The sequence below is a fragment of the Camarhynchus parvulus genome, chromosome 2, assembly GCF_901933205.1.
Source record: "Camarhynchus parvulus chromosome 2, STF_HiC, whole genome shotgun sequence".
NCBI classification, from domain to species: Eukaryota; Metazoa; Chordata; class Aves; order Passeriformes; family Thraupidae; genus Camarhynchus; species Camarhynchus parvulus.
Window position 1 is genome coordinate 146,935,135 of NC_044572.1, and position 14,196 is coordinate 146,949,330.

At 44.8% G+C, this 14,196-nt stretch overlaps 1 protein-coding gene across 1 annotated transcript in view; it reads right to left on the bottom strand.

Annotated features, from left to right (window-relative positions):
• Positions 1-13,806, bottom strand: part of KCNK9 (potassium two pore domain channel subfamily K member 9) — a 90,219-nt gene extending 76,413 nt beyond the window's left edge. The window contains exon 1 of the mRNA XM_030971683.1: positions 13,224-13,806. Coding sequence (XP_030827543.1) covers positions 13,224-13,806 — 583 coding nt within the window. The remainder of the gene's footprint in view (positions 1-13,223) is intronic.
• Positions 13,807-14,196: the final 390 nt, after the last annotated feature.

Here is a 14,196-nt window from a genome sequence, read left to right on the forward strand (position 1 = left end):
GCAGCCTTACCACTTTATCAGCATGATGTTGTAGTACCTACATCTAGTCAGTTTATATAATTTTTTTATATACCTCTTTGATATTTTCTTCTTCAGTGTAATTCTGTGCACTTGACTGTATTGAATTTCATCATATTGATTCCAGACCATTTCTCCAATCTAACAAAATCGTTTTGTATTCTGCTCCTGCCCTCACAGTGCTAGCCACTCCTCACAATTAATGTGTGTACTCTCTGTTCTACCAGACAAGCCATTAATGGGAAACTTGAATAGTACCAGCCACAGGACAGACCCCAGTATGACTGCATATGTTACGTCCATCCAACCTGACAGAAAAACAGTGATAAATATTTCTGCATTTTCAAATCCTAGTGTGAAATTATCTGGTGGCAGATTCAGCAGATTTGTGGGCTTGTATTTTCTGCCCTGTTTACACCTGCACAGTGTATGTGTTTTTCACACATGTAAGAAGCCCTGTCACTGTCCAGCCTCTGGTCCACTGTGTGTGTCCATCCAGATTTTACAACCACTTTGCAGTTTAACCCAGTCTAGGATTTTCTACTGCAATTATGAGAACTCAATGCTATTATCATGCCACATATGAAATAAATGTCACAAACAAATGATTCCCCCTCCATCAGCTATCTGCTGGTATAAAAACAACCCAGAGAAGAGCATGAGTTACTCAAGAAAAACTTGGGTTTTTTCCAGCTTGTCCCTTGTTATCACCCAGGTACTTTCACGCCGATTAACAGCTTGGTCAAATATCTTTCTGAAGATCAAATTTAGGTTGACTGAGCATTAACTGCCCATGTTCTCTCCTGTCCCTTTTTTAAAGATAGGCAGCATGTTTGTTTTTCCCTGCAACAGCCACTGGTAGGGCTGTTCAAACAGCAGCCATAAAAAGCTGGTGACACTGCTAACACTAAACAGTTGCTGTTAGAGGAGAGGTTTGATTCTTATCCCGATATTCAGCTGGAGACAGAATTGTAGAATGCACTGATAGGCCCTCAGGGAAGCCCAAACCTTCAGAGAAAAAAAAAAGGACAAGATAAACATACATAGATCCCAAGCAAGATCCAAGGCAAACTTCAAACAGCCTGTGTGTGTAGGGAACCATTAAAAATACAGGACAAGGAGGCCAGTCCATACCTTGCCACAAGGCAGGACAGAATGCATGGGTCATTCCTGACAGATGCTTGTCCATCCTGTTCTGCAAGACCTAGCAAAGAAGAGCCCAGGGCACCCCCCAGCAACACATTTCTGTTTCACAAGTATCACTGCTAAAAAGGTCTTTTTTCTCATTATTAACTGTGCCACACTCAAGGTCTTCAGGAACAGACCTGGAGTTTTGGTCAGATTTTAAATGCTCCACAGGCTGGATTCTTGTCAAAGAGGCCACAGAAATAGTTTTTAACTCCCCATCACACAACCTGCAGTCAGGCTCGAGCTAGTTATCCAGTTTAGGACCACACAAGTCCAGGAGTCAGCAACCTTCACCATGCCAGCTATTGCTGGATACTCAGAGCCAAGCTTGCATCCTGTGCCTCTTCAACGCCACCAGCCTTTACTGTGTGTGATCCATCTGGGGAAAATAAAAACCTCCTGAAACCTTTAAAAAGAAATCTATGTTATACCAAAATGCCAGCAGCATACCTACATCATAAAGACACTGATTTCAAACATCAGACAGCAACAGCAATGAAGCAAGTCTGAAATTTTATGAAAAAATGTTGCTGGTGCCAGTCCAGCAAGTCAAACCAGACCTGAATGCAACCCACACAGCATAAACTATCACAAGTACAGGAGTGGTACAAGGCCTTCTGAAAGAAGATATAAAAGGGGTGGATATCTGGGGAGAAAAAAAATTAAGCCATTCTGAATCATACCTAGTGCTTTTCACTCATTAAAATAAACCTTTTGGATGTGCAATGTGTTCAGTAACTGACTTGTAGCACTGCTAATTTGCCTATGTTAGCCCACATCTCTAGGTATCAACTCATGCTCTTTCCCCTGACTGCCAGAGTGCACTCATTAAGGCAAACACATTGCTGCTGAAGTACTAATTGTTTTGAAAAATGCCCTTTAAATAAGAGGCCTTTTACTACTAGGCAGGATGTGTTCTAAGAGCTTTAGCCTTTGCTGCCAAAAGACTGGTTGATCATTTTTTGTTTGTCAGAGAAAAATACCAGAAATGAATGAAAGAATTGATAGGGCATCAGTACAGACTGAACAGCAACCATCTCCTTCCTCATCTTGGGATCTTCATTCCCACATGGAACAGCAAAAGAGGGGAGAAACTCCAAAGTAGAGAGGTTGGGAAGATCATTGAACTGTCAATATATCGGTTGAAAGGTCAACTGAAGAGTTCAGGTCAATTCACTGGGATTTCCTGGTGCTTCCAATGGCACAGATCCAGTGTTGCTGTTTTAACTATCAGTTGCCTGGAACCAGCCCAATGTCATTCCTAACTTTTAAGTAATACTGAAAAAAATACCAAACGAGGAAAAAGAAGAGAGAGGAGAGAGGAGAGAGGAGAGAGGAGAGAGGAGAGAGGGGAGAGGGGAGAGGGGAGAGGGGAGAGGGGGAGGGGAGAGGGGGAGAGGGGAGAGGGGGGGGGGGGGGAGGGGGGAGGGGAGGGAGGGGGAGGGGAGGGGAGGGGGAGAGGAGAGGAGAGGAGAGGGAGAGGAGAGGAGAGGAGAGGAGAGGAGAGGAGAGGAGAGGAGAGGAGAGGAGAGGAGAGGAGAGGAGAGGAGAGGAGAGGAGAGGAGAGGAGAGGAGAGGAGAGGAGAGGAGAGGAGAGGAGAGGAGAGGAGAGGAGAGGAGAGGAGAGGAGAGGAGAGGAGAGGAGAGGAGAGGAGAGGAGAGGAGAGGAGAGGAGAGGAGAGAAGAGAAGAGAAGAGGAGAGAGAGGAGAAGAGAAGAGAAGAGAAGAGAAGAGAAGAGAAGAGAAGAGAAGAGAAGAGAAGAGAAGAGAAGAGAAGAGAAGAGAAGAGAAGAGAAGAGAAGAGAAGAGAAGAGAAGAGAAGAGAAGAGAAGAGAAGAGAAGAGAAGAGAAGAGAAGAGAAGAGAAGAGAAGAGAAGAGAAGAGAAGAGAAGAGAAGAGAAGAGAAGAGAAGAGAAGAGAAGAGAAGAGAAGAGAAGAGAAGAGAAGAGAAGAGAAGAGAAGAGAAGAGAAGAGAAACCCACAAGCAAACAAACAGTAGATCAGGAACGTTTTTAGAGCACATGTCAAAGTGATGGTGGGTGGATAACTTTAAATGTTGCAAGAGACTTTCACTCCCCAAATGTTGGTCTCCAGAATACCACATCCCAAAATACAGGGTTTTTTTCCTCTTTGGCTGTCTGGGGCAATCCAGTCTTTTTGAAAGCTTAGTACATGTGATGATCCTGAATAATGCTGAAAAAGCATCCTTCTACTGTTTCTAGTTCTCAGCAGAAAATACAATATGTTTTGTTCTGTAAGGAACTCTTTTAAAATTCATGGTTTACTCTGGAAGCCCAAGAAGTCCCCAAAGGCCAGAAAAAATGTGAGCAAGCATTGAGACTTCAAGTCACCTCTACAAGTATGAGATGTTTTTCTGATGCAAGACTGTAATGGAGAGTTCAATCATCTTTATTTCATGAACTGTTTTTAAATATTCTTGATGCAGTATCTTACATGACACAGCCTGCATGCAGACCCTTATGGTCAGGGCTCCACGTCCTTCCTGGTGCTGGAATTCATTTTATTGCAGTACAGTATTTTATATGTATCCAGAGCAAAGTTAAATTAAGCACCAAACTGCAGATTTTTTAGAAATTATTACTGCTGCAAACACTGTTTGCACTGGGTGAAGTCAGCCTTGTTTCACCACAACAGTTCAAACTACTAACAACTAACAGCAACTGTTCATTAGTTCAAGTAATGGAGATATAGCCCTTTGAAACAGGAATATTTGACACCTTTTCCTACTGTGTCTGGTCCTGAGAAGTTCCATGTGGGTGGAAATGCAGCAGAGTGACAAATCAAAACTCAAGTGGTTTAGGTTTGTTACAACATTTAATTTCTGACACAGTTCCCATAGCCCATGTTGGTTTAAACATAGGAGAAGGACATCCTTTCCAGAGGCCATCAAAAGAAAAGAGGGTGGAAGAAATAAAATATTCTATCTCCACCGAAAACACCCCTGTAATGAGTTAATGGTAGCACACTTCTGAAATTGCTGACATTGCCAACTGCCTCAGGAGTGGATCTCCTTATTTGTATCTTCCCTTCAATGTGTCAAGAATATCCCTAAATTGGGAGTCTGTGAGCATTTCCTTAGATCTAATCTCCTGCACTACACAATTAGAGAGCTGCAGCAGGTTTCATTCATCAATCTGTGCCCTCAAGCCCTCTGTGAAATTTTTCTGCCTGAGAAGGAAGGTCTTCTTCTCTGATGGGAAAGCAAGGAGACAATCAGCTTCCCATCAGATGCATTTTAACCCCACTACTTGCCTGCTTTTCTCTGAAGCTCTTTTTTTCCTTCTGGTGCAGGGAATTGAAAGGACAGAGCAGGCTGCTGCTCCTAATCATCCTAATAAGTAACAAACACCGGAGCCCTTAATAGAGAGATTCCTTTCCCTGGCATGCCCTAATCACCTCCATAATGAAAGCAGTTAAAGAGGATATTGAACCCTTTAACCAACTGATAACTGCCTAAGCCTCTTGTGGCAATTGGCCAGGTATTAATAAAAAATGTCATTGAACTCCTTAGAAAGAAAAAAACTGTTAGGAAACTTCAGGGATTCTTCCCCTGAAATGGAAAAAATATAAGTGCCCATTACACTTGAGAAAAAAAGAAAAGCATCTCAGTGGATCAGAAAGTGATAGATCAGAAGAAGTTGTTAACTGTCTGGGAGTCATGAAAGTAAGGAAAACACACAAACAGCAAGAAAAGAACCACACACCACCTAAAACAAAAATAGAATAAAAACATCAACATTCTTCCTCAAGATTTCTCTTTGCTCAAGTTTGAGGTATGCAGTAGGCATGTAAGTTCAGCCTTTCCGTTTCAATTAAAAAGATACAAATCAGTATAAATGTCAAAGTCAACTTCATTATTAAAAATAAATAAATCTGAAAACTGTTTTTAAAGATTTTACAAAACTTATTTTCCATTAGTTGGTTTTCTATAGAATATAGCTCCTTACATTGGAGAATTCTTGTCAAATAATGGCCTGATCCAAAACAAAACAACTGCGACTCAAAATATTTTCTCTGTTACTTATAATAAACCTTGGACCTTGGCCTTTATTTCTGGGTTTGGGGTTTTCGAGTTGTTTTTTTTTTTTCATTTTTTTGCCAAATATTCTTTTATAGAGGAGGGGTCCATAGACACTCTCACTTTAATCAAAGGAAATGCTGTAGCTACAACACCAGCAATATCAATTTTAGTTGTAGCTAATCAAGTCAGAGATACCTGGTGGGTATCAGTAGCATGGTAATCTACCTAAAATCAGCAGATTCCACAAACTATTATCCTGAGAAAATAACAAATTATAACTAATTTGCATTGCAGCAATGTCCATGGGTGAAATTTCTGAAGGAATCCACGGCTTCATCCAAAACTATCCAAAAAGAGGAGAATAGGCCTGCTACACACAGCAAACATCTGTTGTAGGTCCACAGTAACCTCTTAGCTCCACTTACAGGCATCAAGGACTCATTAGTTCTGCATCACCAGAAAGTGTCCTTGCTAGTCTATAGTTAGAGGGCAAGGGGATCTTTCATGTGGCCTCTAACTATATCCAGACAAGGACCTTCAGTAAAATCCATAGCAATCCATAACCTGATAGCCTAAAGAGCCTTTGACAGAAGACACATAGTAATAACAGAGATAATTAGCCAGAACAGCACATGAACCTTCATGAAATAAAGCTCCAGGTTCTGCTATTACTGCATGTCAGAAGACCTAGGCTGCAGGAGTTTGCCAGTATCATCTTGAACTCCTTATGGATCTCTGACTTTGGTTCATCTTCACTGTTCAATCTGGCTGAAAACTTGTACCATGTCTTCCAAAAGAGAAAGTGAGCAGTTTGGCAATTAGAAATAGCTCCCAACCTGAATCTTCAGAAAGTCATTTTCTCTTCTTGTTTCTAAACTGAGGATAATTTTTACACAGAAATGTTGTGAAGATGAATCACCTAATGTCAGTACAGCATTCTGAATATAAAGTCCTGTGCAGCTCTAGCTCAAAGCCACGAGAAAGGATTTCAGCATTTATGGGGGAATATGCTCCGACACTGAAGGAACTGAGCACCTCAGCTCACATGGCATTCGAGGAAACACAACAGCATTCTCGGCTGTCCTTCATGCCAGACCAGCAGCATCTGTCCCAAAACTCATGGTGTCCAACAGGGAAGCTCTCCATTAATCAGTTTTCCTTTGGTCAAGCCTCATAGTTGTGAAGCTGTCCCAAGAAAAAGCAAAAGGTTTTTATTATTTTTATTTGAAGCAGGCATAAGCCCACTGCCAACAGCTAAATTTCTTTCCTTATTCTTAGTCAAAACCACCTTCTTTCACTACCAGTTCTCTAGCTTCTAACCTTGACTGTGGGTAAACGCAGATATTTCTATTCTGACACTTGCAAGGGTCCATAAATGGGTTTACTGGCTAGAAAAATAATCAATAAGCAAGGGCCACAAAGTGGAGAAAACAGAATTTCAAATATCTTTGTGGGTTTTTTTCTCAAGAAAAACAAGTTGACCCAAGAACTACTAAGTCTCAAGAAGTAGGGGAAAAAAGGAAGATTCAGAAAATCATAGAACATATGGCTGATAAAGACTTCAAGAGGTCAGCCAGTCTATTTTCCTTCCCAAAGGCAAAAGCAGCTACAGCTTATTCATTCCTGGGAAATTTTTGTGTTATCTCTTTTTAAAGCAGCCTCCTTAGGCAGTCTCTACCTGCACACAACCATCCTGATGACAGGGAAGAGTTTTCTTCATGGTTAATCTAAATCTCACTTGCTTCAGGTAAAGAAAGAAGTTATGAGTAGTTAGGAGGAAGTGAAAGATCACTGAATCCTAAAAAACTACAAGACAATAATTTCTCCAGAGTTGTTACATTAAGGAAATCTTCAGACACCTCCACCTAGCTCAGTGCCCAGAGGTTTCTCAATATTTCCCCAAAACTGTTTTCCAACTCTTAATATTATGTTTGCACTGCCAATAAGCCACACTGTGGGAAGCTGCAGCTCAACATCATTCTGAGCTATAATTTTTACTTGCTTATCAGTGATTTGCTAAAGTGCCTCTGGCAGGAATCTGAGGTATCATCGCAAAACCAGTTTTCAAGAACTCAAGAACTTTATCCACAAATGTGAGCAAAGTAGCCTCAAAGTCTCCTTTGTTGGCAGAACACTATTCTGGTTTGGTTTTCTTCTTTTTTTTTTTTTTAATTTTCATCAGACAAAGAATACAGTGTGAAACAATCTTCCAGGCTACTCTAGTTTTGCAGGGGAGAAAAATCCCAAACAGAGTTCATCTTCACAGTGCTCACTGTAGCAGACCTCCTTCTTGCTTTGGAGATACCACCAGCAGATATTCAGGTCCTCAGCATCCAGTATTCTCTACTAAAGCTTCAGATGGCATGAATGAAGAGATTTGTTACTTCAGTGCATCTACGAGCATTTGTCTCACCAGAAAATCTTGCTCTCTGCTTTCACCTGAATTTATTAATAATTGATTGGCTTAATCTACTCTGTGTTTGTTTGGTTTTTTAACAAGATATGACCTTCATGGTCCTGGCAAGTCATGAATGCCACAGTTAATTGACCAAAACATTTGTGTCTTTACTCTTAATCTCTTCCCTTACATGTCTTGTTTTCTTCCTTTCTTTTTTCTCTTTCCATTGCAGGTTGTCCATCTGCCATGATTCCCTACTCAAACCTTTTCAATGCACTGGCTCTAAATATTACCATCCACCAAAAACCAAGAGCAGACTTAAAACACCAGAGGTTAGTCTTAAAAGAGGAGCAACAGACAAAATAATTCACTTGTGAGAACACTTCAATCTTTTCCTTACCCAGATTAGAGACATCACTGCACTACTAAGTTGGTGGTTTTGCACCCATTTTATGGAAGGGTAAAACAATGCAGAGAAAGAACACGGAGACTCAACCGCTATCCCAAAATGGATTTAAGCATGTGTTTGCTTAGTTCATTAATGCAGGTTCAAACTCCCTGTCAGGACACCATCTGCCAGAAGTATGAAATGTCCTCATCTGGATGCAGACAGCTCCTGAGTGTTTGGCTACTCAGCAGCCAACCAGCTGTCAATAGGTGGATGTTCCATTCACCATTTCAGGTATTGCACGACATTGTTTAAAAAAGCATTTTATCTGAATACTTCACTCACTGCTTATAGTAGGTTCAAAACTGAAAAGAGAGGCCTAAAAGCTAGAAAAAGAGACTCATAATTCACAGCACAGACTGCCTTAATTTTGCTCCCCTTAGAGTCACTTCTCGGGAAAAAATAAATGAATAAAAATTTTCAATCTGTTTGTTGTTTCAGTTCAATTTACAGTGACACAAGCAGCTTTCAGTTCTTTGCATTCTGCACAAGACTCCAGAAATAATCAGTGTTTACTAGAGTCTGGTGGTGTTAAATCAAGTACAACTATCACCCTTTAAGGCCTAAATGATAGAGCGATATCCATACCAATAACACATTTTGACAGTGTTGACACCTGCTTACAGAAAAGCAGTTTGATGACCTATAGAAAAAGGCATTAAAACTTGCTAGAAATCCTAGAAATAACCCTTTGTTTTTGAAAGGTGGTGTTTTTATTCATAGTATCAAGCCTCTAGATGAACTCTGTGGTATATGCTACAGCGTATCTCATAAAAGACAAATAGCTGGATGAAGAGCTTCATTAAACCACTCTTTTTCATCATTTTGACTCTGCAAGTAGAAATGGATAGGAATTCATACTAGCTCACTCTGAAACACGAACAGTCCTGAAATGAATGCAGCACCTGGTGAGAGCCAAAAAAAGCTTATTAACTCTTTTTGATCTCCTAAAAACTTTTACACAATTTAAACACAGCCAAAACTTTGTAGAAGCTGAGAGAGAAGACGGGGAGGGGGAGAGGATTTTCTGCTAATTGGTTTTAAGAGCAGACTCATCGAGTGTTGTAACACCTGCTGTTGTCAACCTTTCCATTGTTGTGTTGGTTTAAAAGAAAAAGAAAAAGAAAAAGAAAAAGAAAAAGAAAAAGAAAAAGAAAAAGAAAAAGAAAAAGAAAAAGAAAAAGAAAAAGAAAAAGAAAAAGAAAAAAGAGGAAAGAAAGAAAGAAAGAAAGAATAAGAACATTGCACCTGAGGAATAGAAACACATGTTCTGCCCAAGGTTAAAAAAACACTGTTTTCATATACTTGATTAGCTCTCACTTTTTAATTTAATACTCAGTTTAACAAGTGAGCAGTAACCCCCAACCATCCACCAATAAAAGCCAAATACCATAGATTAGAGGAAATGAGAGACTTGACCAAATCTCAGTGCTTTGACTCACACAGGAGATTTTCAGGTTTTCACGCTCCCTTCCAAACAGGTCTTTAATGATGCGATTCCACGGGAAGCAACAAGCGGCAGAGCCTGCCCGAGGAGGGGAATCCGGAGCTGCGGCGGCGGACGGGAACCGAACCCGAGCACCGCAGCCCGAGGGCTCTGCCGGAGCTGTCCCTGTCCCTGTCCCTGTCCCTGTCCCTGTCCCTGTCCCTGTCCCTCCAGCACCACGGACCGGGGACACTGCCGGAGCTGTCGCTGTCCCTTCAGCACCACAGCCCGAGTGCTCTGCCGGAGCTGTCCCTGCAGAACCACGGACTAGGGACACTGCCGGAGCTGTCCCTGTCCCTTCCAGCACCGCAGCCCCAGGGCTCTGCAGGAGCTGTCCCTGTCCCTCCCCCTTCAGAACCATGGACAGGGGACACTGCCGGAGCTGTCCCTCCAGTACTACGGGCCGAGGACACTGCCAGAGCTGTCCCTGTCCCTTCAGCACCACAGACTGGGGACACTGCCGGAGCTGTCCCTCCAGTACTACGGGCCGAGGACACTGCCAGAGCTGTCCCTGTCCCTTCAGCACCACAGACTGGGGACACTGCCGGAGCTGTCCCTCCAGTACTACGGGCCGAGGACACTGCCAGAGCTGTCCCTGTCCCTTCAGCACCACGGACTGGGACGCTGCGGGAGCTGTCCATTCAACACCACGGAGTGTGGACTTTGCCGGAGCTGTCCCTCCAGTACCACGGACTGGGGACACTGCCGGACTTAGACCTTGAGTACCATGGACGCTGCCATGGGTGTCCTTTCAGCACCACAGACTGAGGACACTGCCAGAGGTGTCCCTTCAGCCCCATGTCTCAGGGGCAATGGAGCATCTGTTCCATGGTCTGGGAACACTATTGGACCTGTCCCCTGGCACTGGAAGAGAAGCACCAACCTCTTCCTGGCTACTGATGGGCCATGGCCAACCATGAACACCTTTGATTAAATTAAAGCCACAGAGTTGAAATCAGCACAGCAAAGCAGTAATCACTCCAGACATGTTGCTAGCATGGCAATATCACAGAGTACAATTAAGTTAGACATAAATTAATCTGCAACCATTTGCATCTTGCTCGACTTTGTGGTCTGCTGATTCCTATCACTACTTTGTCTGAAGGGACGTTTTGTGGAGATAGAGGTCCCCTTCCAGATTAGGCAAGGTCTTTGCTCATTCTTTTTTAAAGGTCAGCCTGCAATGATATTTAAGATACACTTTTGCTGGAGTACCTACTGAGTAAAGCAGGTTCACCAATGCACACCCCACTGTATGTGCTTCTGGAAGTCTGTCCAGAAGGTTTTAGAGGGAGAAAGATGTATATGAGAGGATGCACACAGATTTGAAAAGAAATAACCAGCACAAAATATTAATATGAACATTTTAGGTCACTTCCCTGGACAAGAAACATAGATAAGAACTCTTATTTCTAAGAACTTAAACAAAGTAGTTTTTTGGGGTTTCCCCCCATCTGTGAGACATATTAGTTTAGGATAAATAAGAAATTAAAGAAAGATCTTCCATGCTTACTTTTACAGACTAGCTGTAGATCAGATAACATCATGAAGCCACTTTAGTACTGAAGAGATGGTACAAAAAATAGAATTGCATTTGGCAAGATGCAGAGAGCAACTATTAATAAACTTTTGAAAGACAGATCAGATATCCTCCCAGAGCGCAGCTTCCCAAGCGACCAGTTGTTACAGAATGTCTGTAACTTTCTGCACCATTCTTTATTATCAGTCTTCCTCCCAGTGGTTCCCTGTTGCTATAGACATTTTTAAATTTAAACAATTCATACATCCCAAAGCACCTCTGCCTACAGAAATGCATTCTGAGATACTCCAAGCTTCCTAAACAAATCCCAGCCCTCTGAAGGAGAAAATGCTACAGCTTCCCATGCAGGTTGTACTTGTTTATGGGTAAAATACCATCAAAACAGCAAAGTACTGTACAAACAGCCCTTTCTACCTGTAACCAACAGAGCTTAAGAACGCAGCAAGTATTGCAGGCTGCCCCTAGGCAGGAGTACAGGGCACCGTGAGTACACAGGGGTGTGTGGAAGGCTTGTTGTAACACAGAGGAGCACGACAGAGCAATATTCACTTAGCACACACAAGTGGCAAGAGACAGGCTGAGGAGGAGAGACTCAGTGGTCAAAGAAGGAAAGAGAGTTCTGACATTGTAACCAACAGCGGGAAATACAAATCATCAGCCAAAGTTGCATTCTACTTTATATTCTATAACCTTATAATATATGCATTTGTAGTAATATAGCTAATAACAGAAACATAGAGGAAATTAACCCTTAAACATCTTATCTTTGTATGGGCAAATAGGCTTTATACTGTCAGATGGTCTTTCAAAGGAAATTTTTTACTGCCCCAGGTAAATATAGTCAAATACAAACATAAGCAGACACTTTTCAAAGTGCAGTGGACAGCACGTTCTGCTGAAAACTCAGTATCTTCCAGGGGCAGTGTGAAAATTTCTTGAAACAAACTCTACATGGCAAAAAGACCAAGTCCTTCTGTATTAATAAGAGAACTAATTTCATGTCCTGTTATGTATAATGCACTATCAAACAGCCGCTGAGTTAGAGGGGTCTCTTCAGACGTCCACAGATCTGTGAGAAGTTCTGTGAGAAAAAACATTATCAACTGCCTTAGTAAACCTACCTTAAGGAACACAAAACCAGCACAAGTCAACCTGCTCATCCAGCCAAAGCCAGACTTGTAGCACAGTTCTGCGTGCACTCCGCAGCCTCTAGTCACCGTGGTATTTATTTTTATGGCAGAGAAGCAAACTTTGTGACAAATTCTCAGCTTTAGCTGCAGGAAGCAGAGAAGTACAAAATGACAGCCTGTGGCTGAGTCCACTGACTGCCCCTTGACTGTCCTGGGAAGCAGCACATCTGGGAAGCTGGGTAGCATGGATGTGACAGCCAGCATCATTTTGCCTGGTGGACTGTGTGCCCACAAAGGAAAAATGCAGACTGTGACCTGTTGTCACATCAGAGGCTCCAGTTGCAATAAAAATTCCAGGAACACATTGTCAGTGCCCCGGGTTTGAGCACAGCTGTGGGAACCACCACCACTGCCCTTGCCAACTCCAAGACAAAGTTTGCAAAAGCAGGTCTGCCCATGCCTGGCTACATGAAGGGCTTTCCCAGCTGATCCAGTTCCCATGCCCACATCATTTTCATTCTCCTCCAGCTACTTTTTGCCTAAGCTTTCCCCATGTCTCTTAAGGTGGAAGAAGGAGTGTGACAACAGGGCCTTCTTCCTGAGGGGAGCCCCAGGAGTGTCACTCTGCCTCTTCCCTCTTCCTCCTTCTTCCTCTCCATCCAAGCCACAGCACCATGGTAGCCACCTGGCAGTGCCAATGCCCCTAGCAAGACCAGCCCCACTCTTCTCCAGTCACACAAGAAACAGAGGAACCATCTCCAGGAGAAGAGGTGTGGGACACCCTCAGGTCCAACAAGTGCCCAAGAAGAGCATTAAATTACGTAACACGGGACGGAAGCAAAAAGACTCATCCAGCACAGACACTCTTGCATGCCACAGCCTCCCTGTCCCTCTCCCATTTTTCCAGCCCGGGAAGTTTTTGCCCCAGCCCCGGTCTTGGCCCCACAGGGTCTCCCCGAGGGGAGTCACTCACCGATGGTCGTGATGACCGTGATGGCAAAGTAGAAGGAGCCAGCGAATTTCCACTGGACTCCGGCGCGGTGCGGCTCGGACTGCATGATCACCAACTCCAGCTGCCGGTAGTCCTCGCTGGTGATGTTGTACTTTCCTTTGAGCCGGATCTCCTCGGCTTTGAGTTTCTCCTCCTCCCGCATCTCGTTGTCGGACTCCAGGGCATCAAAGACGGCAGCCCCGACCAGCAGGTAGGTGAACGTGCAGATGATGAGGGACAGGGTCCGCACGTTCTGCCTCTTCATGGCCGCCAGCAAGGGGCGAGTGAGGGGACCATGTCCCCCCCTGGCCGCCCGGGGTTCCGACAGGCCGCAGCAGCTACAGCAGGGGAGCAGCTGCCGGGGGGGCCGGCGGCGCCCGCCGCCGCTGCCGCCGCTCCGGGGCAGCTTGTGCTGCGGCGGCGGTCGCTCCCCGCCCGCCTGCTCGGGCTCCTGGGAAGAAGAGAGGCACAGCAGGCTGCTGGAGCGCCGGGACCAGGTGCCCTGAAGCCGGGAAACTCTGCGCAGGACCTGCCCAAACCAAGCCGTCCCAGTGCGCAGGGCCATCCAGGGCACCCCCCGCTCCTCCCCAGCACCGAGGCCAGGGGCAGGGGGTCCCCGCCAAGGGGCCGTCGGCCCCGGCACGGAGTCCTGCGGCGGGCGGGTCCCCCCGCGAAGTTGGCGCGGCGGCGCGGGGAAGGGTCGCCCGCAGCCCGGGCGGGGCGCGGCGGGGAGGCGGAGGCCGCCGCCGTCCCAAGTTTCTTCAGGCGGAGCGGCGGGGCCGGGGGGAGCCGGGCGGCGGCAGCGCGCCCATCCGCGGAGGAGGAGCGGGGCGAGGGGAGGAGGGCTCCCGGGCTCCGGCCGTCGGGGACCCGACCCGCCCCGGCCCCGGCTGCCTGCGGGAGCGCTGGCCGGGAGGGTCGGGACGGGCTGGGCGCTCTATTCCTTCCGCCGCGG